Source organism: Oncorhynchus tshawytscha, linkage group LG10 (genome assembly GCF_018296145.1).
Source record: "Oncorhynchus tshawytscha isolate Ot180627B linkage group LG10, Otsh_v2.0, whole genome shotgun sequence".
NCBI classification, from domain to species: domain Eukaryota; kingdom Metazoa; phylum Chordata; class Actinopteri; order Salmoniformes; family Salmonidae; genus Oncorhynchus; species Oncorhynchus tshawytscha.
The window spans coordinates 8932682-8960266 of record NC_056438.1 but is presented as its reverse complement, the minus strand read 5'-3'; the positions used below and the strand labels follow the sequence as shown (position 1 = coordinate 8960266).

General features: G+C 46.1%; 1 protein-coding gene across 2 annotated transcripts in view; it reads right to left on the bottom strand.

The window, feature by feature from the left end:
* Window positions 1–3749: 3749 nt before the first annotated feature.
* LOC112260955 (meiosis 1 associated protein) overlaps window positions 3750–27585 on the bottom strand; it is an 82699-nt gene continuing 58863 nt past the window's right edge. The window contains exons 8-13 of one of the 2 annotated variants that reach the window (XM_042329411.1): window positions 15847–15906; window positions 15557–15638; window positions 13768–13971; window positions 10063–10178; window positions 9040–9118; window positions 3750–4134 (exon numbers count right to left, since the gene is read on the bottom strand). In XM_042329411.1, coding sequence (XP_042185345.1) covers window positions 3949–4134; window positions 9040–9118; window positions 10063–10178; window positions 13768–13971; window positions 15557–15638; window positions 15847–15906 — 727 coding nt within the window. In that variant the 3' untranslated portion in view covers window positions 3750–3948. The remainder of the gene's footprint in view (window positions 4135–9039; window positions 9119–10062; window positions 10179–13767; window positions 13972–15556; window positions 15639–15846; window positions 15907–27585) is intronic. The other variant, XM_042329412.1, reaches the window with a different exon arrangement.

Below are 27585 nucleotides of genomic sequence, written 5' to 3'. Positions count from 1 at the left end.
TTGAGCTGTGGCGGGTTATTAGTATTGTTGAGCTGTGGTGGGTTATTAGTGTTGTTGAGCTGTGGCGGGTTATTAGTATTGTTGAGCTGTGGCGGGTTATTAGTGTTATTGAGCTGTGGCGGGTTATTAGTGTTGTTGAGCTGTGGCGGGTTATTAGCGTTGTTGAGCTGTGGTGTGTTGTTGAGCTGTTATTAGCATTGTTGAGCGGTGGTGGGTTATTAGTGTTATTGAGCTGTTATTAGCGTTGTTGAGCTGTGGTGTGTTATTAGTGGCGTTGAGCTGTTATTAGTGTTGTTGAGCTATGGTGGGTTATTAGTGTTGTTGAGCTGTGGTGGGTCATTAGTGTTGTTGAGGTGTTATTAGTGCTGTTGAGGTGTTATTAGTGTTGTTGAGCTGTGGTGGGTTATTAGTGTTGTTGAGGTGTGGTGTGTTGTTGAGCTGTGGTGGGTTATTAGTGTTGTTGAGCTGTGGTGTGTTATTAGTGTTGTTGACCTGTGGTGTGTTATTAGTGTTGTTGAGCTGTTATTAGTGTTGTTGAGGTGTTGTTGAGCTGTGGTGGGTTATTAGTGTTGTTGAGCTGTGGTGGGTCATTAGTGTTGTTCAGCTGTGGTGTGTTATTAGTGTTGTTGAGCTGTGGTGGGTCATTAGTGTTGTTGAGCTGTGAGGTGTGTTATTAGTGTTGTTGAGGTGTTATTAGTGTTGTTGAGCTGTGGTGGGTCATTAGTGTTGTTGAGCTGTGTGTTGAGCTGTGGTGGGTCATTAGTGTTGTTGAGCTGCGGTGGGTCATTAGTGTTGTTGAGCTGTGGTGGGTCATTAGTGTTGTTGAGCTGTGGTGGGTCATTAGTGTTGTTGAGCTGTGGTGGGTCATTAGTGTTGTTGAGCTGTGGTGGGTTATTAGTATTGTTGAGCTGTGGCGGGTTATTAGTATTGTTGAGCTGTGGCGGGTTATTAGTGTTGTTGAGCTGTGGTGGGTTATTAGTGTTGTTGAGCTGTGGTGGGTCATTAGTGTTGTTGAGCTGTGGTGGGTCATTAGTGTTGTTCAGCTGTGGTGTGTTATTAGTGTTGTTGAGCTGTGGTGGGTCATTAGTGTTGTTGAGCTGTGGTGGGTTATTAGTGTTGTTGAGCTGTGGTGTGTTATTAGTGTTGTTGAGGTGTTATTAGTGTTGTTGAGCTGTGGTGGGTCATTAGTGTTGTTGAGCTGTGTGTTGAGCTGTGGTGGGTCATTAGTGTTGTTGAGCTGCGGTGGGTCATTAGTGTTGTTGAGCTGTGGTGGGTAATTAGTGTTGTTGAGCTGTGGTGGGTCATTAGTGTTGTTGAGCTGTGGTGGGTCATTAGTGTTGTTGAGCTGTGGTGGGTCATTAGTGTTGTTGAGCTGTGGTGGGTTATTAGTGTTGTTGAGCTGTGGTGTGTTGTTGAGCTGTGGTGTGTTATTAGTGTTGTTGAGCTGTGGTGTGTTGTTGAGCTGTTATTAGCGTTGTTGAGCGGTGGTGGGTTATTAGTGTTATTGAGCTGTTATTAGCGTTGTTGAGCTGTGGTGTGTTATTAGTGGCGTTGAGCTGTTATTAGTGTTGTTGAGCTATGGTGGGTTATTAGTGTTGTTGAGCTGTCATTAGTGTTTTTGAGCTGCTATTAGTGTTGTTGAGCTGTGGTGGGCTATAAGTATTGTTGAGCTGTGGTGGCTTACTAGTGTTGTTGAGCTGTTATTAGTATTGTTGAGCTGTGGTGGCTTACTAGTGTTGTTGGGCTGTTATTAGTATTGTTGAGCTGTGGTGGCTTACTAGCGTTGTTGAGCTGTGGCAGGTTATTAGTATTGTTGAGCTGTGGTGGGTTATTAGTATTGTTGAGCTGTGGCGGGTTATTAGTATTGTTGAGCTGTGGTGGGTTATTAGTGTTGTTGAGCTGTGGCGGGTTATTAGTATTGTTGAGCTGTGGCGGGTTATTAGTGTTGTTTGAGCTGTGTCGGGTTATTAGTGTTGTTGAGCTGTGGCGGGTTATTAGCGTTGTTGAGCTGTGGTGTGTTGTTGAGCTGTTATTAGCGTTGTTGAGCGGTGGTGGGTTATTAGTGTTATTGAGCTGTTATTAGCGTTGTTGGTGTTATTAGTGTTGTTGAGCTGTTATTAGTGTTGTTGAGGTGTTATTAGTGTTGTTGAGCTGTGGTGGGTTATTAGTGTTGTTGAGCTGTGGTGGGTCATTAGTGTTGTTCAGCTGTGGTGTGTTATTAGTGTTGTTGAGCTGTGGTGGGTCATTAGTGTTGTTGAGCTGTGGTGGGTTATTAGTGTTGTTGAGCTGTGGTGGGTCATTAGTGTTGTTGAGGTGTTATTAGTGCTGTTGAGGTGTTATTAGCGTTGTTGAGCGGTGGTGGGTTATTAGTGTTATTGAGCTGTTATTAGCGTTGTTGAGGTGTTATTAGTGTTGTTGAGCTGTTATTAGTGTTGTTGAGGTGTTATTAGTGTTGTTGAGCTGTTATTAGTGTTGTTGAGGTGTTATTAGTGTTGTTGAGCTGTGGTGGGTTATTAGTGTTGTTGAGCTGTGGTGGGTCATTAGTGTTGTTCAGCTGTGGTGTGTTATTAGTGTTGTTGAGCTGTGGTGGGTCATTAGTGTTGTTGAGCTGTGGTGGGTTATTAGTGTTGTTGAGCTGTGGTGTGTTATTAGTGTTGTTGAGCTGTTATTAGTGTTGTTGAGGTGTTATTAGTGTTGTTGAGCTGTGGTGGGTCATTAGTGTTGTTGAGCTGTGTGTTGAGCTGTGGTGGGTCATTAGTGTTGTTGAGCTGCGGTGGGTCATTAGTGTTGTTGAGCTGTGGTGGATCATTAGTGTTGTTGAGCTGTGGTGGGTCATTAGTGTTGTTGAGCTGTGGTGGGTTATTAGTGTTGTTGAGCTGTGGTGTGTTGTTGAGCTGTGGTGTGTTATTAGTGTTGTTGAGCTGTGGTGTGTTGTTGAGCGGTGGTGGGTTATTAGTGTTGTTGAGCTGTGGTGGGTTATTAGTGTTGTTGAGCTGTGGTGTGTTGTTGAGCTGTGGTGTGCTGTTGAGCGGTGGTGGGTTATTAGTGTTGTTGAGCTGTGGTGGGTTATTAGTGTTGTTGAGGTGTGGTGTGTTGTTCAGCTGTGGTGGGTCATTAGTGTTGTTGAGGTGTGGTGTGTTCAGCTGTGGTGTGTTATTAGTGTTGTTGAGCTGTGGTGAGTTATTAGTGTTGTTCAGCTGTGGTGGGTTATTAGTGCTGTGGTGGGTTATTAGTGTTGTTGAGCTGTGTTGGGTCATTAGTGTTGTTGAGGTGTGGTGTGTTGTTGAGCTGTGGTGGGTCATTAGTGTTGTTGAGCTGTGGTGGGTCATTAGTGTTGTTGAGCTGTGGTGTGTTGTTGAGCTGTGGTGGGTCATTAGTGTTGTTGAGCTGTGGTGGGTCATTAGTGTTGTTGAGCTGTGGTGGGTTGTTGAGCTGTGGTGGGTCATTAGTGTTGTTGAGCTGTGGTGGGTCATTAGTGTTGTTGAGCTGTGGTGGGTTGTTGAGCTGTGGTGGGTCATTAGTGTTGTTGAGGTGTGGTGGGTTGTTGAGCTGTGGTGGGTCATTAGTGTTGTTGAGCTGTGGTGGGTCATTAGTGTTGTTGAGCTGTGGTGTGTTGTTGAGCTGTGGTGGGTCATTAGTGTTGTTGAGCTGTGGTGGGTCATTAGTGTTGTTGAGCTGTGGTGGGTCATTAGTGTTGTTGAGCTGTGGTGGGTCATTAGTGTTGTTGAGCTGTGGTGGGTCATTAGTGTTGTTGAGCTGTGGTGGGTCATTAGTGTTGTTGAGCTGTGGTGGGTCATTAGTGTTGTTGAGCTGTGGTGGGTCATTAGTGTTGTTGAGCTGTGGTGGGTCATTAGTGTTGTTGAGCTGTGGTGGGTTATTAGTATTGTTGAGCTGTGGTGGGTCATTAGTGTTGGAAACTTCACTCTGGAGCGAGGTGCAATAATAGTCTCACAGCATCATCAGCAAATCGTCGTCTTGGGAACAGAGGGGTGTGGCGGTGGCCCGGGGGTCTGGGGTCATGGTGAGGGTTGGGCGAGACATCTTAGAGGGAGGAGGGGCCGAGGGGAGGGGCGCCACGGTGGCCCTGACTCTCCTGTTACCCCCCTGGAACTGACGACCCTGCTGCTGCTGCTGCTGAGGGGGATGGAGGGAGGAGATAGAGAGGAAGGAGTAAGTTCCTGTGTATTGTGTGGGAGAGAGAACAAACACCGTTGTAAATACAACTCATATTTATGTTAAAAAAAATCCTTTTTGTACCTTAACTATTTGCACGTAATATGACATTTGTAATGTCTTTATTCTTTGGATGTACATTTTTATTGTTTATTTCACTTTTGTATATTATCTAAACTTAGCAAAAAAAAGAAACGTCCCCTTTTTCAGGACCCTGTCTTTCAAAGACTACAGGACGACAGGACGGACAGCTGATCGTCCTCACAGTGGCAGACCACATGTAACAACACCTGCACAGGATCGGTACATCCGAACATTACACCTGCGGGACAGGTACAGGAAGGCAACAACGACTGCCCGAGTTACACCAGGAATGCACAATCCCTCCATCAGTGCTCAGACTGTCGGCAATAGGTTGAGAGAGGCTGGACTGAGGGCCTGTTGTAAGGCAGATCCTCACCAGACATGGCCTATGGGCACAAACCCACCGTCGCTGGACCAGACAGGACTGGCAAAAAGTGCTCTTCACTGACGAGTAGCGTTTTTGTCTTACCATGGGTGCTGGTCGGATTTGCGTTTACCGTCGAAGGAATGAGTGTTACACCGAGGCCTGTACTCTAGAGCCGGATCGATTTGGAGGTGGAGGGTCCATCATGGTCTGGGGCGCTGTGTCACAGCATCATCGGACTGAGCTTGTTGTCATTTCAGGCAATCTCAACGCTGTGCATTACAGGGAAGACATCCTCCTCCCTCATGTGGTACCCTTCCTGCAGGCTCATCCTGACATGACCCTCCAGTATGACAATGCCACCAGCCATACTGCTCGTTCTCTGCGTGATTTCCTGCAAGACAGGAATGTCAGTGTTCTGCCATGGCCAGCGAAGAGCCCAGATCTCAATCCCATTGAGCACGTCTGGGACCTGTTGGATCAGAGGGTGAGGGCTAGGGCCATTCCCCCTAGAAATGTCCGGGAACTTGCAGGTGCCTTGGTGGAAGAGTGGGGTAACATCTCACAGCAAGAACTGGCAAATCTGTTGCAGTCCATGAGGAGGAGATGCACTGCAGTACTTAATGCAGCTGGTGGCCACACCAGATACTGACTGTTACTTTTGATTTTGACCCCCCCTTTGTTCAGGGACACATTATTCCATTTCTGTTACTCACATGTCTGTGGAACTTATTCAGTTTATGTCTCAGTTGTTGAATCTTGCTTGTTATGTTCATACAAATATTTACACATGTTAAGTTTGCTGAAAATAAACGCAGTTGACAGTGAGAGGACATTTATTTTTTTGCTGAGGTTAGTTCACTTGCTCTGGCAATGTTAACATGTTTCCCGTGCCATTAAAGCCAGAGAGAGGGAGAAAGACAAAGTCACTGTGTATTTCACATTACAAAGCATTTAGTTATTTGCGAGAAAGGGAGTGGAAAGAGAAAGTGACAGAGAGAAAAACAGAAATAGACGAGAGGTGAGATACTGTTAAGGGGGAGGAGAGAGAGGCAGACCTGTCTGTCAAGAGACGACAGGCTATGTACACACTGCCCACAAAATGAGTTGGAAACTGAGCTGCACTTCCTAACTTCGTGCCAAATGTATGACCATATTAGAGACACATATTTCCCTCAGATTACACAGACCCACAAAGAATTTGAAAACTAATTCAATTTTGATTAACTCCCATATCTATTTGGTGAAATACCACAGTGTGCCATCACAGCAAGATTTGTGACTTGTTGCCACAAGAAAAGGGCAATCAGTGAAGAACAAACACCATTGTAAATACAACCCATATTTATGTTTATTTATTTTCCCTTTTGCACTTTAACTATTTGCACATTGTTACAAAACTATATATAGACATAATATACCATTTGAAATGTCTTTATTCTTTTGGAACTTGTGTAATATTTACTGTTCACTTTTTATTGTTTATTTCACTTGCTTTGGCAATCTAAACATATGTTTCCCATGCCAATGAAGCCCCTTGAATTGAGAGAGGTCAGGGGGAGAGAGTGAATCACTGTCACATTACATGATCTATTTGCATTGCAGGAGACCTTATCAGAGATGACCCATAAAGCACACACACACACACACACACACACACACACACACACACACACACACACACACACACACACACACACACACACACACACACACACACACACACACAACCAAATGACCTGATCAGGAAACACTATGGGCTGTAGTAATAGCTGATAGCGACATGTATGGCATGATAATGAGTGACCAGGAGTTCATAACACCAACAGACTGGCAACTCAGGCTAAAAGAATACCTAAGAATTGACTAAAAAGAAGAAGTCTATTGGTTGTGAGGTAATCATTGGAAGACACAGAGAAGTCTCCACGGTAACGGCCGGGTGACAGTTCCAGTTCCGCTCTCTCTCGTCTCTCTGACCCAGATTGAGACAGGGCGATTCGATTCGCTCAATCACTCCTCTAATACAATGAAATCACCCTGGAGACAGAGTGTGTGTGTGTGTATGAGTGACTGTATGTTTGAGTGAGTGAGTGCGTGTGTGCGTGCATACGTGTGAGAAACTTTTGATACATATGTCTCTGGAGTCAAGAAGTAAAATACTGCCATCTAGTGCATACTTTCAGAAGTAAAATTATCAGCTATATCATAATGCAACATCTATATCATCTATATAATTTATATAGTCTATCATTTATATAATCTATAACATCTATATCATAATACAACATCTATATAATTTATATAGTCTATATCATTTATATAATCTATATTATTTATATAATCTATATAATCTATATTATCTATCATTTATATAATCTATATCATAATACAACATCTATATAATTTATATCACCTATATAACCTATATAATTTATATAATCTATATCATAATACAACATCTATATCATTTATATAATTTGTGTGTGTTTATATTTATATAATCTATAACATCTACATCATAATACAACATCTATATTGTCTATATAATCTATAACATCTATATCATCTATATTATTTATATAATCTATTTTATCTATCATTTATATAATCTATATCATAATACAACATCTATATAATTTATATCACCTATATAACCTATATAATCTATATCATAATACAACATCTATATCATCTATATCATAATATAACATCTATATAATCTATATCATTTATGTAATCTACATCATCTATATATAATCTATATCATAATACAACATCTATATATCATTTATATAATCTATATCATAATACAACATCTATATCATCTATATATTTTTTTTAACCTTTTTTACATTTATCATTTATATAATCTATATCATAATACAACATCTATATAATCTATATCATAATACAACATCTATATAATTTATATCATCTTTATAATTTATATAATCTATCATAATACAACATCTATATAATCTTTATCATTTATATAATCGATATTATAATACAACATAATCTATATCATAATACAACAAGGAAGTAATACTATGTGTATGTTGTGTAGTAAGCTGTTAGTAGCCCATGTGCCTCACCCTAATAAATTGGTCTATTTTCACCTCTTAATTTCACCTACTGTTCTAACTTGGTGGTGAACATGTAGCCTATAACCTGTTTTTGAGAAATATAATCATTGAATATTGTAAGAGCTTTCATTGTCTGCTTCTAGGCCCCCTTTATTTATCCTACGGTTCTGACTTGGTGTACAGGGAGAACACTGTAAAAAAACGGCCCATGTCCTGAATTTTGTCGCTGTACATTTCAAAAGTGCGGAACAAATAGTTATATTGACTACATCTGTCCGAGCTCGCTCATTAATGTCTTAATCGAAATTACAGATTGTCTCTTATCCGCTTGTCGTCCCCTTATGCCATAGTTTGTACATCTCAATTGTCAGTAGAAACCACATTTGTTCAAGCAAGTCAGCCATATCAGCTATGTTTTGTAAATGAGGCTGAATGAACCGTTATAGTTCAATTAATGTGTTGTTGCTTTGCTGGCATGTATTCCACTTTTTTTTTTTGCCCCACCAAGATTTACACACTAAAATCGCCACTGCACAGAGATACCATGACGAGATCCTGAGGCCCATTGTCATGCCATTCATCTGCGGCCATCACCTCATGTTTCAGCGTGATAATGCACAGCCGCATGTTGCAAGGATCTGTACACAATTCCTGGAAGCTGAAAATGTCCCCGTTCTTCCATGGCCTGGAAACTCCCCAGACATGTCTCCCATTGAGCATGTTTGGGATGCTCTGGATCGACGTGTACGACAGCGTGTTCCAGTTCCCGCCAATATCCAACAACTTCGCACAGCCATTGAAGAGGAGTGGGACAACATTCTAAAAGCCACAATTAACAGCCCGATCAACTCCATGTGAAGGAGATGTTTCGCGCTGCATGAGTCAAATGGTGGTGAGACCAGATACTGACTGGTTTTCTGATCCAATCCCCTTCCTTCTTTTAAAGGCGTCTGTGACCAACAGAAGCATATCTGTATTCCCAGTCATGTGAAATCCATAGATTAGGGCCTAATGAATTTATTTCAATTGACTGATTTCCTTATATGAACTGTAACACAGTAAAATCTTTGAAAAATCGTTACATGTTTAGTTTATATTTTTTGTTGTTGAGTATATCTTGTGTGAATGTTAGTACACTACGATCAAGTTGAAACAGAACAAACAGCTCAAGTACAACCATGAACTTTGACCCCAGTCATAAATGTCCAACGGTTAAACTAATCATTCACCAGGAACACATCATAAGCAGAGAAAAAGATGGTTCTGTGGTCATAGAAACAGAGAAACAGAGTTAAGGATCGTTAGTAGTAGACTGAACAGGGACAAACAAACCTGTCTTGGCTGTCGAGCGGGTGTAGTTGATGGGCCCACTGCTGGCCGTGGTTGGTCCCTGCGGGGAGTCTGTTGGGGTCTGTAGGGGAAATGACAGATCAACTGTTGTATTGTAGTAAGGGTGGTGACAGCAGTCCCCTGTATGGATATGAGGGTGGTGACAGTAGGTACCTGTATGGGTATGAGGGTGGTGACAGCAGTCACCTGTATGGATATGAGGGTGGTGACAGCAGTCACCTGTATGGATATGAGGGTGGTGACAGCAGTCCCCTGTATGGATATGAGGGTGGTGACAGCAGTCCCCTGTATGGATATGAGGGTGGTGACAGTAGGTACCTGTATGGATATGAGGGTGGTGACAGCAGTCACCTGTATGGATATGAGGGTGGTGACAGTAAGTACCTGTATGGATATGAGGGTGGTGACAGTAGGTACCTGTATGGATATGAGGGTGGTGACAGCAAGTACCTGTATGGATATGAGGGTGGTGACAGTAGGTACCTGTATGGATATGAGGGTGGTGACAGCAGTCACCTGTATGGATATGAGGGTGGTGACAGTAAGTACCTGTATGGATATGAGGGTGGTGACAGCAAGAACCTGTATGGATATGAGGGTGGTGACAGTAGGTACCTGTATGGATATGAGGGTGACAGTAGGTACCTGTATGGATATGAGGGTGGTGACAGCAGTCACCTGTATGGATATGAGGGTGGTGACAGCAGTCACCTGTATGGATATGAGGGTGGTGACAGTAGGTACCTGTATGGATATGAGGGTGGTGACAGCAGTCACCTGTATGGATATGAGGGTGGTGACAGTAAGTACCTGTATGGATATGAGGGTGGTGACAGCAAGAACCTGTATGGATATGAGGGTGGTGACAGTAGGTACCTGTATGGATATGAGGGTGACAGTAGGTACCTGTATGGATATGAGGGTGGTGACAGTAGGTACCTGTATGGATATGAGGGTGGTGACAGTAGGTACCTGTATGGATATGAGGGTGGTGACAGTAGGTACCTGTATGGATATGAGGGTGGTGACAGTAGGCCCCTGCTCCTTAGGTGCTGGTAGAGGTTACTCCTCAGAGAGAGAGGGTTGAAGAGAGACTCTTCTTCTAGCTGACCCACACAACTCTGATGAGAGAGAGAGAGAGATCTTTTTATTTTTAAATTCATTTTATTTCACCTTTATTTAACCAGGTAGGCTAGTTGAGAACAAGTTCTCATTTGCAACTGCAACCTGGCCAAGATAAGGCAGAGCAGTGTGACACAGACAACAACACAGTTACACAAGGAGTAAACAATAAACAAGCCAATAACACAATAAACAAGTCAATGACACAGTAGAAAAAAGAAAGTCTATATACAGTGTGTGCAAAAGGCATGAGGAGGTAAGGCAATACATAGGCCATAGGAGCGAATGATTACAATTTAGCAGATTAACATTGGAGTGATAAATGAGCAGATGATGATGTGCAAGTAGAGATACTGGTGTGCAAAAGAACAGAAAAAAAACCTATGGGGATGAGGTAGGTATATTGGGTGGGCTATTTACAGATGGACTATGTACAGCTGCAGCGATCGGTTAGCTGCTCAGATAGTTGATGTTTAAAGTTGGTGATGGAAATAAAAGTCTCCAACTTCAGCGATTTTTGCAATTTGTTCCAGTCACTGGCAGCAGAGAACTGGCAGGAAAGGCGGCCAAATTAGGTGTTAGCTTTGGGGATGATCAGTGAATTATACCTGCTGGAACGTGTGCTACGGGTGGGTGTTGTTATCGTGACCAGTGAACTGAGATAAGGCGGAGCTTTACCTAGCATAGACTTATAGATGACCTGGAGCCAGTGGGTCTGGCGACGAATATGTAGCGAGGGCCAGCCGACTAGAGCATACAGGTCGCAGTGGTGGGTGGTATAAGGTCATTTGGTAACAAAACAGATGGCACTGTGATAGACTGCATCCAGTTTGCTGAGTAGAGTGTTGGAGGCTATTTTGTAAATGACATCGCCGAAGTCGAGGATCGGTAGGATAATCACTTTTACTAGGGTAAGTTTGGCGGCGTGAGTGAAGGAGGCTTTGTTGTGAAATAGGAAGCTGATTCTAGATTTGATTTTGGATTGGAGATGTTTAATATGAGTCTGGAAGGAGAGTTTACAGTCTAGCCAGACACCTAGGTATTTATAGTTGTCCACATATTCTAGGTCGGAACCGTCCAGGGTAGTGATGCTAGTCGGGCGGGCGGGTGCGGGCAGCGAACAGTTGAAAAGCATGCATTTAGTTTTACTAGCATTTAAGAGCAGTTGGAGGCCACGGAAGGAGTGTTGTATGGCACTGAAGCTCGTTTGGAGGTTAGTTAGCACAGTGTCCAAGGAAGGGCCAGAAGTATACAGAATGGTGTCGTCTGCGTAGAGGTGGATCAGGGAATCGCTCGCAGCAAGAGCGGCATTGATATATACAGAGAAAAGAGTCGGCCCAAGAATTGAACCCTGTGGTACCCTCATAGAGACCGGACAACAGACCCTCCGATTTGACACACTGAACTCGGTCTGCAAAGTAGTTGGTGAACCAGGCGAGGCAGTCATTAGAGAAACCAAGGCTATTGAGTCTGCCGATAAGAATACAGTGATTGACAGAGTCGAAAGCCTTGGCCAGGTCGATGAAGACGGCTGCACAGTACTGTCATTTATCGATGGCGGTTATGATATCGTTTAGTACCTTGTGCGTGGCTGAGGTGCACCCGTGACCGGCTCGGAAACCGGATTGCACAGCGGAGAAGGTACGGTGGGATTAGAAATGGTCAGTGATCTGTTTATTTGTCAACTTTAGAAAGGCAGGGCAGGATGGATTAGGTCTGTAAGACTTTGGGAAAGGCAGGGCAGGATGGATATAGGTCTGTAACAGTTTGGGTCTAGAGTGTCACCCACTTTGAAGAGGGGATGACCGTGGCAGCTTTCAATCTTTAGGGATCTCGGACGATACGAAAGAGAGGTTGAACAGGCTGGTAACAGGGGTTGCAACAATGGCGGCGGATAGTTTTAGAAAGAGAGGGTCCAGATTGTCTAGCCCAGCTGATTTGTACGGGTCCAGGTTTTGCAGCTCTTTCAGAACATCTGCTATCTGGATTCGGGTGAAGGAGAAGCTGGGGAGGCTTGGCGAGTATCTGCGGGGGGGGGGGCTGTTGGCCGGGGTTGGAGAAGCCAGGACGAAGGCATGGCCAGCCGTTGAGAAATGCTTATCGAAATTTTAGATTATCATGGATTTATCAGTGGTGACCGTGTTACCTAGCCTCAGTGCAGTGGGCAGCTGGGAGGAGGTGCTCTTGTTCTCCATGGACTTTACAGTGTCCCAGAAGTTTTTGGAGTTAGAGCTACAGGATGCATATTTCTGCTTGAAAAAGCTGGCCTTAGCTTTCCTAACTGACTGTGTGTATTGGTTCCTGACATCCCTGAACAGTTGCATATCGCGGGGACTATTTGATGCTATTGCAGTCTGCCACAGGATGTTTTTGTGCTGGTCAAGAGCAGTCAGGTCTGGAGTGAACCAAGGGCTATATCTGTTCTTAGTTCGGCATTTTTTGAACGGGGGCATGCTTATCTAAGATGGTGAGGAAATTACTTTTAAAGAATGACCAGGCATCCTCGACTGACGGGATGAGGTCAATATCCTTCCAGGATACCCGGGCCAGGTCGATTAGAAAGGCCTGCTCGCAGAAGTGTTTTAGGGAGCGTTTGACAGTGATGAGGGGTTTGACCGCGGCTCCGTAGCGGATACAGGCAATGAGGCAGTGATCGCTGAGATCCTGGTTGAAAACAGCAGAGGTGTATTTGGAGGGCAAGTTGGTCAGGATAATGTCTATGAGGGTGCCCATGTTTACGGATTTAGGGTTGTACCTGATGGGTTCCTTGATGATTTGTGTGAGATCGAGGGTATCTAGCTTAGATTGTAGGACTGCCGGGTTGTTAAGCATATCCCAGTTTAGGTCACCTAACAGAACAAACTCTGAAGCTAGATGGGGGGTGATCAATTCACATATGGTGTCCAGGGCATAGCTGGGAGCGGAGGGGGGGTCGATAGCAGGCGGCAACAGTGAGAGACTTATTCCTGGAGAGGTACATTTTTTAAATTAGAAGTTCAAACTGTTTGGGTATAGACCTGGAAAGTATGACACAACTTTGCAGGCTCTCTCTGCAGTAGATTGCAACTCCTCCCCCTTTCGTTCTACCTTGACAGAAAATGTTGTAGTTGGGTATGGAAATCTCAGAATCTTTGGTGGCCTTCCTAAGCCAGGATTCAGACAAGGCAAGGACATCAGGGTTGGCGGAATGTGCTAAAGCAGTGAGTAAAACAAACTTAGGGAGGTTTCTGATGTTGACATGCATGAAACCAAGGCTTTTTTGATCACAGAAGTCAACAAATGAGGGTACCTGGGGACAAACAGGGCCTGGGTTTACCTCCACAAGAAAGAGACAAAGAGAGAGACATTTGTAATGTCTTTATTCTTTTGGAACTTCTGTGAGTTTAATGTTTACTGTTCATTTTAATGTTTTTTCCCTTTTGTTTATTATCTATTTCACTTGCTTTGGCAATGTATGTTATCCATGCCAATAAAGCCTTACATTTAATTGAAATTGAGAGAGAGAAAGAGAGAGGAGAGACATACAGAGAGAGAGTGTGTATGTATATTTAGTCATAGTAAAACAGGTGATTTATCTACAGTCTGTACCTGTATGGTGGTGAGTGCATCAGGTGGGGGGTCCTGATTTGAGACAGGCAGTTGGCAGGGCAGCAGCATCTCTCTGTTTGCCACAGGTTTGAGGAGGAGGGAGAGAGAGGCAGAGGGCTGAAGGAGGTAGTGGCAACACACACCAGAACCAATAGAACTGGAACCAATAGGTTCTGAACGCACCAGTAGGAACCAGTCACGAGCCTGGAAAGAGAGAGGGAGCATTGAGGAGGAGGGAGAGAAAGAGAGAAAGAGAGCAGAACAGACCACCCCAGACCATGACCATGGCCTCGACATCACAGCAGGACAGACAAATGAAGAACCCCAGGGGATCACAACCTCTCTGAGCATCCTCCCTGTCAGCCACCCTCCTGACAACCCCCCCCTGTCAGCTACCCTCCTGACAACCCCCTGTCAGCCACCCTCCTGACAACCCCCTGTCAGCCACCCTCCTGACAACCCCCTGTCAGCCACCCTGATAGTCCTCCTGACACCCCCTGTCAGCCACCCTCCTGACACCCCCTGTCAGCCACCCTCCTGACCCCCCTGTCAGCCACCCTCCTGACAACCCCCTGTCAGCCACCCTCCTGACAACCCCCCTGTCAGCCACCCTGATAGTCCTCCTGAAACCCCCTGTCAGCCACCCTCCTGACACCCCCTGTCAGCCACCCTCCTGACAACCCCCCTGTCAGCCACCCTCCTGACAACCCCCTGTCAGCCACCCTCCTGACAAACCCCCTGTCAGCCACCCTCCTGACAACCCCCACTGTCAGCCACCCTCCTGACAACCCCCTGTCAGCCACCCTCCTGACAACCCCCTGTCAGCCACCCTCCTGACAAACCCCCTGTCAGCCACCCTCCTGACAACCCCCACTGTCAGCCACCCTCCTGACAACCCCCTGTCAGCCACCCTGATACTCCTCCTGACAACCCCCCTGTCAGCCACCCCGATACTCCTCCTGACAACCCCCCGTCAGCCACCCCGATAGTCCTCCTGACAACCCCCTGTCAGCCACCCTGATAGTCCTCCTGACAACCCCCTGTCAGCCACCCTGATCAGCCACCCTGATCAGTCCTCCTGACAACCCCCCTGTCAGCCACCCTGATAGTCCTCCTGACAACCCCCCGTCAGCCACCCTGATAGTCCTCCTGACAAACCCACCTGATAGCCACCCGATAGCCACCCTGACAGCCCCCCTGCCAGCCCTGATAGTCCTCCTGACAAACCCCCTGATAGCCACACCGATAGTCCACCCTGACAAACCCCCCTGTCAGCCACCTGATAGCCCCCTGACAAACCCCCTGATCAGCCACCTGATAGTCCTCCTGACAACCCCCTGTCAGCCACCCTGACAAACCACAACCCCCTGTCAGCCACCCTGATAGTCCTCCTGACAACCCCCTGTCAGCCACCCTGATAGTCCTCCTGACAACCCCCCTGTCAGCCACCCTGATAGTCCTCTCCTGACAACCCCCTTGTCAGCCACCCTGATAGCCCTCCTGACAACCCCCTGTCAGCCACCCTGATAGTCCTCCTGACAACCCCCTGTCAGCCACCCTGATAGTCCTCCTGACAAGTCCTCCTGACCCCCTGTCAGCCACCCTGATAGTCCACCTGACAACCCCCCTGTCAGCCCCCTGATAGTCAGCCAGCCACAAAAGTTCATATTATGTGTAAATAGTTAAAGTACACAAGGACTATATATATACAAGGACTATATATATATATATATATATAGTCTGTCTCTCATCATCCCTCGTTAACTTTCCCTCCCTCCCCCCTACTGACCCGGAGTGTGTGACAGAGAGCATGGAAGAGGTGATGGTTTCTCTCCATCTCATCCCAGTCCATTTGCCAACAGGTGGTAGGCCTGAGGATCAAATTAAACTTTATTTAAGTGCATTTCAATTTGCAAAACACTTCTTTCTTTCTCTTTTTTTTTTACTGTAAAACAATAAAATGAAAAGACGCCGATAGTAAGTAAAAGAAGATTAAACACAAATAAAACATTTCATGAAATGATTGAATAAAGGCTAAAAACTTGGTTTAAAAACCTCAGTGGTGTCTGTCCATCTCACCTGATGATGAGGGGCAGGCCGTACAACACACTCTCACACACGCCGTCTGCACGCAGTGTCCTGTAACACACACACATTAATACAGTAGACACACAGTCTGGACGCAGTGTCCTGCAACACACACATTAATACAGTAGACACACAGTCTGCACGCAGTGTCCTGTAACACACACACATTAATACAGTAGACACACAGTCTGGACGCAGTGTCCTGCAACACACACGTTAATACAGTAGACACACAGTCTGGACGCAGTGTCCTGCAACACACGTTAATACAGTAGACACACAGTCTGCACGCAGTGTCCTGCAACACACACATTAATACAGTAGACACACAGTCTGCACGCAGTGTCCTGCAACACACACATTAATACAGTAGACACACAGTCTGGACGCAGTGTCCTGCAACACACACATTAATACAGTAGACACACAGTCTGCACGCAGTGTCCTGCAACACACACATTAATACAGTAGACACACAGTCTGCACGCAGTGTCCTGTAACACACACACATTAATACAGTAGACACACAGTCTGGACGCAGTGTCCTGCAACACACACGTTAATACAGTAGACACACAGTCTGCACGCAGTGTCCTGCAACACACACACATTAATACAGTAGACACACAGTCTGGATGCAGTGTCCTGCAACACACGTTAATACAGTAGACACACAGTCTGCACGCAGTGTCCTGCAACACACACATTAATACAGTAGACACACAGTCTGCACGCAGTGTCCTGCAACACACACATTAATACAGTAGACACACAGTCTGGACGCAGTGTCCTGCAACACACACATTAATACAGTAGACACACAGTCTGCACGCAGTGTCCTGCAACACACACATTAATACAGTAGACACACAGTCTGGACGCAGTGTCCTGCAACACACACATTAATACAGGAGACACACAGTCTGGACGCAGTGTCCTGCAACACACACGTTAATACAGTAGACACAGTCTGCACGCAGACTCCTGCAACACACACATTAATACAGTAGACACACAGTCTGGACGCAGTGTCCTGCAACACACACACATTAATACAGTAGACACACAGTCTGCACGCAGTGTCCTGCAACACACACATTAAAACAGTAGACACAATCTGCACGCAGTGTCCTGCAACACACACATTAATACAGTAGACACACAGTCTGAACAAGGTGTCCTGCAACACACACATTAAAACAGTAGACACAATCTGCACGCAGTGTCCTGCAACACACACACATTAATACAGTAGACACACAGTCTGCACGCAGTGTCCTGCAACACACACATTAATACAGTAGACACACAGTCTGCACGCAGTGTCCTGCAACACACACATTAATACAGTAAACACACATTCTGCACGCAGTGTCCTGCAACACACACATTAATACAGTAAACACAGTCTGGACGCAGTGTCCTGCAACACACACGTTAATACAGTAGACACACAGTCTGCACGCAGTGTCCTGCAACACACACATTAATACAGTAGACACAGTCTGCACGCAGTGTCCTGCAACACACACGTTAATACAGTAGACACACAGTCTGCACGCAGTGTCCTGCAACACACACATTAATACAGTAGACACACAGTCTGCACGCAGTGTCCTGCAACACACACATTAATACAGTAGACACACAGTCTGGACGCAGTGTCCTGCAACACACACATTAATACAGTAGACACACAGTCTGGATGCAGTGTCCTGCAACACACACGTTAATACAGTAGACACACAGTCTGCACGCAGTGTCCTGCAACACACACATTAATACGGTAGAGACAGTCTGGACGCAGTGTCCTGCAACACACACACATTAATACAGTAAACACAGTCTGGACGCAGTGTCCTGCAACACACACATTAATACAGTAGACACACAGTCTGGACGCAGTGTCCTGCAACACACACATTAATACAGTAGACACACAGACTGCACGCAGTGTCCTGCAACACACACATTAATACAGTAGACACACAGTCTGGACGCAGTGTCCTGCAACACACACATTAATACAGTACACACACAGTCTGGACGCAGTGTCCTGCAACACACACATTAATACAGTAGACACACAGTCTGCACGCAGTGTCCTGCAACACACACATTAATACAGTAGACACACAGTCTGGACGCAGTGTCCTGCAACACACACGTTAATACAGGAGACACACAGTCTGGACGCAGTGTCCTGCAACACACACGTTAATACAGTAGACACAGTCTGCACGCAGACTCCTGCAACACACACCCAGTCTGGACGCAGTGTCCTGCAACACACACATTAATACAGTAGACACACAGTCTGGACGCAGTGTCCTGCAACACACACACATTAATACAGTAGACACACAGTCTGGACAAGGTGTCCTGCAACACACACATTAATACAGTAGACACACAGTCTGCACGCAGTGTCCTGCAACACACACATTAATACAGTAGACACACAGTCTGCACGCAGTGTCCTGCAACACACACATTAATACAGTAAACACACATTCTGCACGCAGTGTCCTGCAACACTCACATTAATACAGTAGACACACAGTCTGGACGCAGTGTCCTGCAACACACACGTTAATACAGTAGACACACAGTCTGGACGCAGTGTCCTGCAACACACACATTAATACAGTAGACACAGTCTGCACGCAGTGTCCTGCAACACACACACAGTCTGGACGCAGTGTCCTGCAACACACACGTTAATACAGTAGACACACAGTCTGCACGCAGTGTCCTGCAACACACACATTAATACAGTAGACACACAGTCTGCACGCAGTGTCCTGCAACACACACGTTAATACAGTAGACACACAGTCTGCACGCAGTGTCCTGCAACACACACATTAATACAGTAGACACACAGTCTGGACGCAGTGTCCTGCAACACACACATTAATACAGTAGACACACAGTCTGGATGCAGTGTCCTGCAACACACACGTTAATACAGTAGACACACAGTCTGCACGCAGTGTCCTGCAACACACACATTAATACGGTAGAGACAGTCTGGACGCAGTGTCCTGCAACACACACACATTAATACAGTAAACACAGTCTGCACGCAGTGTCCTGCAACACACACATTAATACAGTAGACACACAGTCTGGACGCAGTGTCCTGCAACACACACATTAATACAGTAGACACACAGACTGCACGCAGTGTCCTGCAACACACACATTAATACAGTAGACACACAGTCTGGACGCAGTGTCCTGCAACACACACATTAATACAGTACACACACAGTCTGGACGCAGTGTCCTGCAACACACACATTAATACAGTAGACACACAGTCTGCACGCAGTGTCCTGCAACACACACATTAATGCAGTAGACACACAGTCTGGACGCAGTGTCCTGCAACACACACGTTAATACAGGAGACACACAGTCTGGACGCAGTGTCCTGCAACACACACGTTAATACAGTAGACACAGTCTGCACGCAGACTCCTGCAACACACACCCAGTCTGGACGCAGTGTCCTGCAACACACACATTAATACAGTAGACACACAGTCTGGACGCAGTGTCCTGCAACACACACACATTAATACAGTAGACACACAGTCTGGACAAGGTGTCCTGCAACACACACATTAATACAGTAGACACACAGTCTGCACGCAGTGTCCTGCAACACACACATTAATACAGTAGACACACAGTCTGCACGCAGTGTCCTGCAACACACACATTAATACAGTAAACACACATTCTGCACGCAGTGTCCTGCAACACTCACATTAATACAGTAGACACACAGTCTGGACGCAGTGTCCTGCAACACACACGTTAATACAGTAGACACACAGTCTGGACGCAGTGTCCTGCAACACACACATTAATACAGTAGACACAGTCTGCACGCAGTGTCCTGCAACACACACACAGTCTGGACGCAGTGTCCTGCAACACACACGTTAATACAGTAGACACACAGTCTGCACGCAGTGTCCTGCAACACACACATTAATACAGTAGACACACAGTCTGCACGCAGTGTCCTGCAACACACACGTTAATACAGTAGACACACAGTCTGCACGCAGTGTCCTGCAACACACACATTAATACAGTAGACACACAGTCTGGACGCAGTGTCCTGCAACACACACATTAATACAGTAGACACACAGTCTGGACGCAGTGTCCTGCAACACACGTTAATACAGTAGACACACAGTCTGCACGCAGTGTCCTGCAACACACACATTAATACAGTAGACACACAGTCTGCACGCAGTGTCCTGCAACACACACATTAATACAGTAGACACACAGTCTGGACGCAGTGTCCTGCAACACACACATTAATACAGTAGACACACAGTCTGCACGCAGTGTCCTGCAACACACACATTAATACAGTAGACACACAGTCTGGACGCAGTGTCCTGCAACACACACATTAATACAGTAGACACACAGTCTGGACGCAGTGTCCTGCAACACACACATTAATACAGTAGACACACAGTCTGCACGCAGTGTCCTGCAACACACACACATTAATACAGTAGACACACAGTCTGGACGCAGTGTCCTGCAACACACGTTAATACAGTAGACACACAGTCTGCACGCAGTGTCCTGCAACACACACATTAATACAGTAGACACACAGTCTGCACGCAGTGTCCTGCAACACACACATTAATACAGTAGACACACAGTCTGGACGCAGTGTCCTGCAACACACACATTAATACAGTAGACACACAGTCTGCACGCAGTGTCCTGCAACACACACATTAATACAGTAGACACACAGTCTGGACGCAGTGTCCTGCAACACACACATTAATACAGTAGACACACAGTCTGGACGCAGTGTCCTGCAACACACACGTTAATACAGTAGACACAGTCTGCACGCAGACTCCTGCAACACACACATTAATACAGTAGACACACAGTCTGGACGCAGTGTCCTGCAACACACACACATTAATACAGTAGACACACAGTCTGGACAAGGTGTCCTGCAACACACACATTAATACAGTAGACACACAGTCTGCACGCAGTGTCCTGCAACACACACATTAATACAGTAGACACACAGTCTGCACGCAGTGTCCTGCAACACACACATTAAAACAGTAGACACAATCTGCACGCAGTGTCCTGCAACACACACACATTAATACAGTAGACACACAGTCTGCACGCAGTGTCCTGCAACACACACATTAATACAGTAGACACACAGTCTGCACGCAGTGTCCTGCAACACACACATTAATACAGTAAACACACATTCTGCACGCAGTGTCCTGCAACACACACATTAATACAGTAAACACAGTCTGGACGCAGTGTCCTGCAACACACACGTTAATACAGTACACACACAGTCTGGACGCAGTGTCCTGCAACACACACATTAATACAGTAGACACACAGTCTGCACGCAGTGTCCTGCAACACACACATTAATACAGTAGACACACAGTCTGGACGCAGTGTCCTGCAACACACACGTTAATACAGGAGACACACAGTCTGGACGCAGTGTCCTGCAACACACACGTTAATACAGTAGACACAGTCTGCACGCAGACTCCTGCAACACACACCCAGTCTGGACGCAGTGTCCTGCAACACACACATTAATACAGTAGACACACAGTCTGGACGCAGTGTCCTGCAACACACACACATTAATACAGTAGACACACAGTCTGGACAAGGTGTCCTGCAACACACACATTAATACAGTAGACACACAGTCTGCACGCAGTGTCCTGCAACACACACATTAATACAGTAGACACACAGTCTGCACGCAGTGTCCTGCAACACACACATTAATACAGTAAACACACATTCTGCACGCAGTGTCCTGCAACACTCACATTAATACAGTAGACACACAGTCTGGACGCAGTGTCCTGCAACACACACGTTAATACAGTAGACACACAGTCTGGACGCAGTGTCCTGCAACACACACATTAATACAGTAGACACAGTCTGCACGCAGTGTCCTGCAACACACACACAGTCTGGACGCAGTGTCCTGCAACACACACGTTAATACAGTAGACACACAGTCTGCACGCAGTGTCCTGCAACACACACATTAATACAGTAGACACACAGTCTGCACGCAGTGTCCTGCAACACACACGTTAATACAGTAGACACACAGTCTGCACGCAGTGTCCTGCAACACACACATTAATACAGTAGACACACAGTCTGGACGCAGTGTCCTGCAACACACACATTAATACAGTAGACACACAGTCTGGATGCAGTGTCCTGCAACACACACGTTAATACAGTAGACACACAGTCTGCACGCAGTGTCCTGCAACACACACATTAATACGGTAGAGACAGTCTGGACGCAGTGTCCTGCAACACACACACATTAATACAGTAAACACAGTCTGCACGCAGTGTCCTGCAACACACACATTAATACAGTAGACACACAGTCTGGACGCAGTGTCCTGCAACACACACATTAATACAGTAGACACACAGACTGCACGCAGTGTCCTGCAACACACACATTAATACAGTAGACACACAGTCTGGACGCAGTGTCCTGCAACACACACATTAATACAGTACACACACAGTCTGGACGCAGTGTCCTGCAACACACACATTAATACAGTAGACACACAGTCTGCACGCAGTGTCCTGCAACACACACATTAATGCAGTAGACACACAGTCTGGACGCAGTGTCCTGCAACACACACGTTAATACAGGAGACACACAGTCTGGACGCAGTGTCCTGCAACACACACGTTAATACAGTAGACACAGTCTGCACGCAGACTCCTGCAACACACACCCAGTCTGGACGCAGTGTCCTGCAACACACACATTAATACAGTAGACACACAGTCTGGACGCAGTGTCCTGCAACACACACACATTAATACAGTAGACACACAGTCTGGACAAGGTGTCCTGCAACACACACATTAATACAGTAGACACACAGTCTGCACGCAGTGTCCTGCAACACACACATTAATACAGTAGACACACAGTCTGCACGCAGTGTCCTGCAACACACACATTAATACAGTAAACACACATTCTGCACGCAGTGTCCTGCAACACTCACATTAATACAGTAGACACACAGTCTGGACGCAGTGTCCTGCAACACACACGTTAATACAGTAGACACACAGTCTGGACGCAGTGTCCTGCAACACACACATTAATACAGTAGACACAGTCTGCACGCAGTGTCCTGCAACACACACACAGTCTGGACGCAGTGTCCTGCAACACACACGTTAATACAGTAGACACACAGTCTGCACGCAGTGTCCTGCAACACACACATTAATACAGTAGACACACAGTCTGCACGCAGTGTCCTGCAACACACACGTTAATACAGTAGACACACAGTCTGCACGCAGTGTCCTGCAACACACACATTAATACAGTAGACACACAGTCTGGACGCAGTGTCCTGCAACACACACATTAATACAGTAGACACACAGTCTGGACGCAGTGTCCTGCAACACACGTTAATACAGTAGACACACAGTCTGCACGCAGTGTCCTGCAACACACACATTAATACAGTAGACACACAGTCTGCACGCAGTGTCCTGCAACACACACATTAATACAGTAGACACACAGTCTGGACGCAGTGTCCTGCAACACACACATTAATACAGTAGACACACAGTCTGCACGCAGTGTCCTGCAACACACACATTAATACAGTAGACACACAGTCTGCACGCAGTGTCCTGTAACACACACACATTAATACAGTAGACACACAGTCTGGACGCAGTGTCCTGCAACACACACATTAATACAGTAGACACACAGTCTGCACGCAGTGTCCTGCAACACACACACATTAATACAGTAGACACACAGTCTGGATGCAGTGTCCTGCAACACACGTTAATACAGTAGACACACAGTCTGCACGCAGTGTCCTGCAACACACACATTAATACAGTAGACACACAGTCTGCACGCAGTGTCCTGCAACACACACATTAATACAGTAGACACACAGTCTGGACGCAGTGTCCTGCAACACACACATTAATACAGTAGACACACAGTCTGCACGCAGTGTCCTGCAACACACACATTAATACAGTAGACACACAGTCTGGACGCAGTGTCCTGCAACACACACGTTAATACAGGAGACACACAGTCTGGACGCAGTGTCCTGCAACACACACGTTAATACAGTAGACACAGTCTGCACGCAGACTCCTGCAACACACACATTAATACAGTAGACACACAGTCTGGACGCAGTGTCCTGCAACACACACACATTAATACAGTAGACACACAGTCTGGACAAGGTGTCCTGCAACACACACATTAATACAGTAGACACACAGTCTGCACGCAGTGTCCTGCAACACACACATTAATACAGTAGACACACAGTCTGCACGCAGTGTCCTGCAACACACACATTAAAACAGTAGACACAATCTGCACGCAGTGTCCTGCAACACACACACATTAATACAGTAGACACACAGTCTGCACGCAGTGTCCTGCAACACACACATTAATACAGTAGACACACAGTCTGCACGCAGTGTCCTGCAACACACACATTAATACAGTAAACACACATTCTGCACGCAGTGTCCTGCAACACACACATTAATACAGTAAACACAGTCTGGACGCAGTGTCCTGCAACACACACGTTAATACAGTAGACACACAGTCTGCACGCAGTGTCCTGCAACACACACATTAATACAGTAGACACACAGTCTGCACGCAGTGTCCTGCAACACACACGTTAATACAGTAGACACACAGTCTGCACGCAGTGTCCTGCAACACACACATTAATACAGTAGACACACAGTCTGCACGCAGTGTCCTGCAACACACACATTAATACAGTAGACACACAGTCTGGACGCAGTGTCCTGCAACACACACATTAATACAGTAGACACACAGTCTGGATGCAGTGTCCTGCAACACACACGTTAATACAGTAGACACACAGTCTGCACGCAGTGTCCTGCAACACACACATTAATACGGTAGAGACAGTCTGGACGCAGTGTCCTGCAACACACACACATTAATACAGTAAACACAGTCTGGACGCAGTGTCCTGCAACACACACATTAATACAGTAGACACACAGTCTGGACGCAGTGTCCTGCAACACACACATTAATACAGTAGACACACAGACTGCACGCAGTGTCCTGCAACACACACATTAATACAGTAGACACACAGTCTGGACGCAGTGTCCTGCAACACACACATTAATACAGTACACACACAGTCTGGACGCAGTGTCCTGCAACACACACATTAATACAGTAGACACACAGTCTGCACGCAGTGTCCTGCAACACACACATTAATACAGTAGACACACAGTCTGGACGCAGTGTCCTGCAACACACACGTTAATACAGGAGACACACAGTCTGGACGCAGTGTCCTGCAACACACACGTTAATACAGTAGACACAGTCTGCACGCAGACTCCTGCAACACACACCCAGTCTGGACGCAGTGTCCTGCAACACACACATTAATACAGTAGACACACAGTCTGGACGCAGTGTCCTGCAACACACACACATTAATACAGTAGACACACAGTCTGGACAAGGTGTCCTGCAACACACACATTAATACAGTAGACACACAGTCTGCACGCAGTGTCCTGCAACACACACATTAATACAGTAGACACACAGTCTGCACGCAGTGTCCTGCAACACACACATTAATACAGTAAACACACATTCTGCACGCAGTGTCCTGCAACACTCACATTAATACAGTAGACACACAGTCTGGACGCAGTGTCCTGCAACACACACGTTAATACAGTAGACACACAGTCTGGACGCAGTGTCCTGCAACACACACATTAATACAGTAGACACAGTCTGCACGCAGTGTCCTGCAACACACACACAGTCTGGACGCAGTGTCCTGCAACACACACGTTAATACAGTAGACACACAGTCTGCACGCAGTGTCCTGCAACACACACATTAATACAGTAGACACACAGTCTGCACGCAGTGTCCTGCAACACACACGTTAATACAGTAGACACACAGTCTGCACGCAGTGTCCTGCAACACACACATTAATACAGTAGACACACAGTCTGGACGCAGTGTCCTGCAACACACACATTAATACAGTAGACACACAGTCTGGATGCAGTGTCCTGCAACACACACGTTAATACAGTAGACACACAGTCTGCACGCAGTGTCCTGCAACACACACATTAATACGGTAGAGACAGTCTGGACGCAGTGTCCTGCAACACACACACATTAATACAGTAAACACAGTCTGCACGCAGTGTCCTGCAACACACAATTAATACAGTAGACACACAGTCTGGACGCAGTGTCCTGCAACACACACATTAATACAGTAGACACACAGACTGCACGCAGTGTCCTGCAACACACACATTAATACAGTAGACACACAGTCTGGACGCAGTGTCCTGCAACACACACATTAATACAGTACACACACAGTCTGGACGCAGTGTCCTGCAACACACACATTAATACAGTAGACACACAGTCTGCACGCAGTGTCCTGCAACACACACATTAATGCAGTAGACACACAGTCTGGACGCAGTGTCCTGCAACACACACGTTAATACAGGAGACACACAGTCTGGACGCAGTGTCCTGCAACACACACGTTAATACAGTAGACACAGTCTGCACGCAGACTCCTGCAACACACACCCAGTCTGGACGCAGTGTCCTGCAACACACACATTAATACAGTAGACACACAGTCTGGACGCAGTGTCCTGCAACACACACACATTAATACAGTAGACACACAGTCTGGACAAGGTGTCCTGCAACACACACATTAATACAGTAGACACACAGTCTGCACGCAGTGTCCTGCAACACACACATTAATACAGTAGACACACAGTCTGCACGCAGTGTCCTGCAACACACACATTAATACAGTAAACACACATTCTGCACGCAGTGTCCTGCAACACTCACATTAATACAGTAGACACACAGTCTGGACGCAGTGTCCTGCAACACACACGTTAATACAGTAGACACACAGTCTGGACGCAGTGTCCTGCAACACACACATTAATACAGTAGACACAGTCTGCACGCAGTGTCCTGCAACACACACACAGTCTGGACGCAGTGTCCTGCAACACACACGTTAATACAGTAGACACACAGTCTGCACGCAGTGTCCTGCAACACACACATTAATACAGTAGACACACAGTCTGCACGCAGTGTCCTGCAACACACACGTTAATACAGTAGACACACAGTCTGCACGCAGTGTCCTGCAACACACACATTAATACAGTAGACACACAGTCTGGACGCAGTGTCCTGCAACACACACATTAATACAGTAGACACACAGTCTGGATGCAGTGTCCTGCAACACACACGTTAATACAGTAGACACACAGTCTGCACGCAGTGTCCTGCAACACACACATTAATACGGTAGAGACAGTCTGGAAGCAGTGTCCTGCAACACACACACATTAATACAGTAAACACAGTCTGGACGCAGTGTCCTGCAACACACACATTAATACAGTAGACACACAATCTGGACGCAGTGTCCTGCAACACACACATTAATACAGTAGACACACAGACTGCACGCAGTGTCCTGCAACAC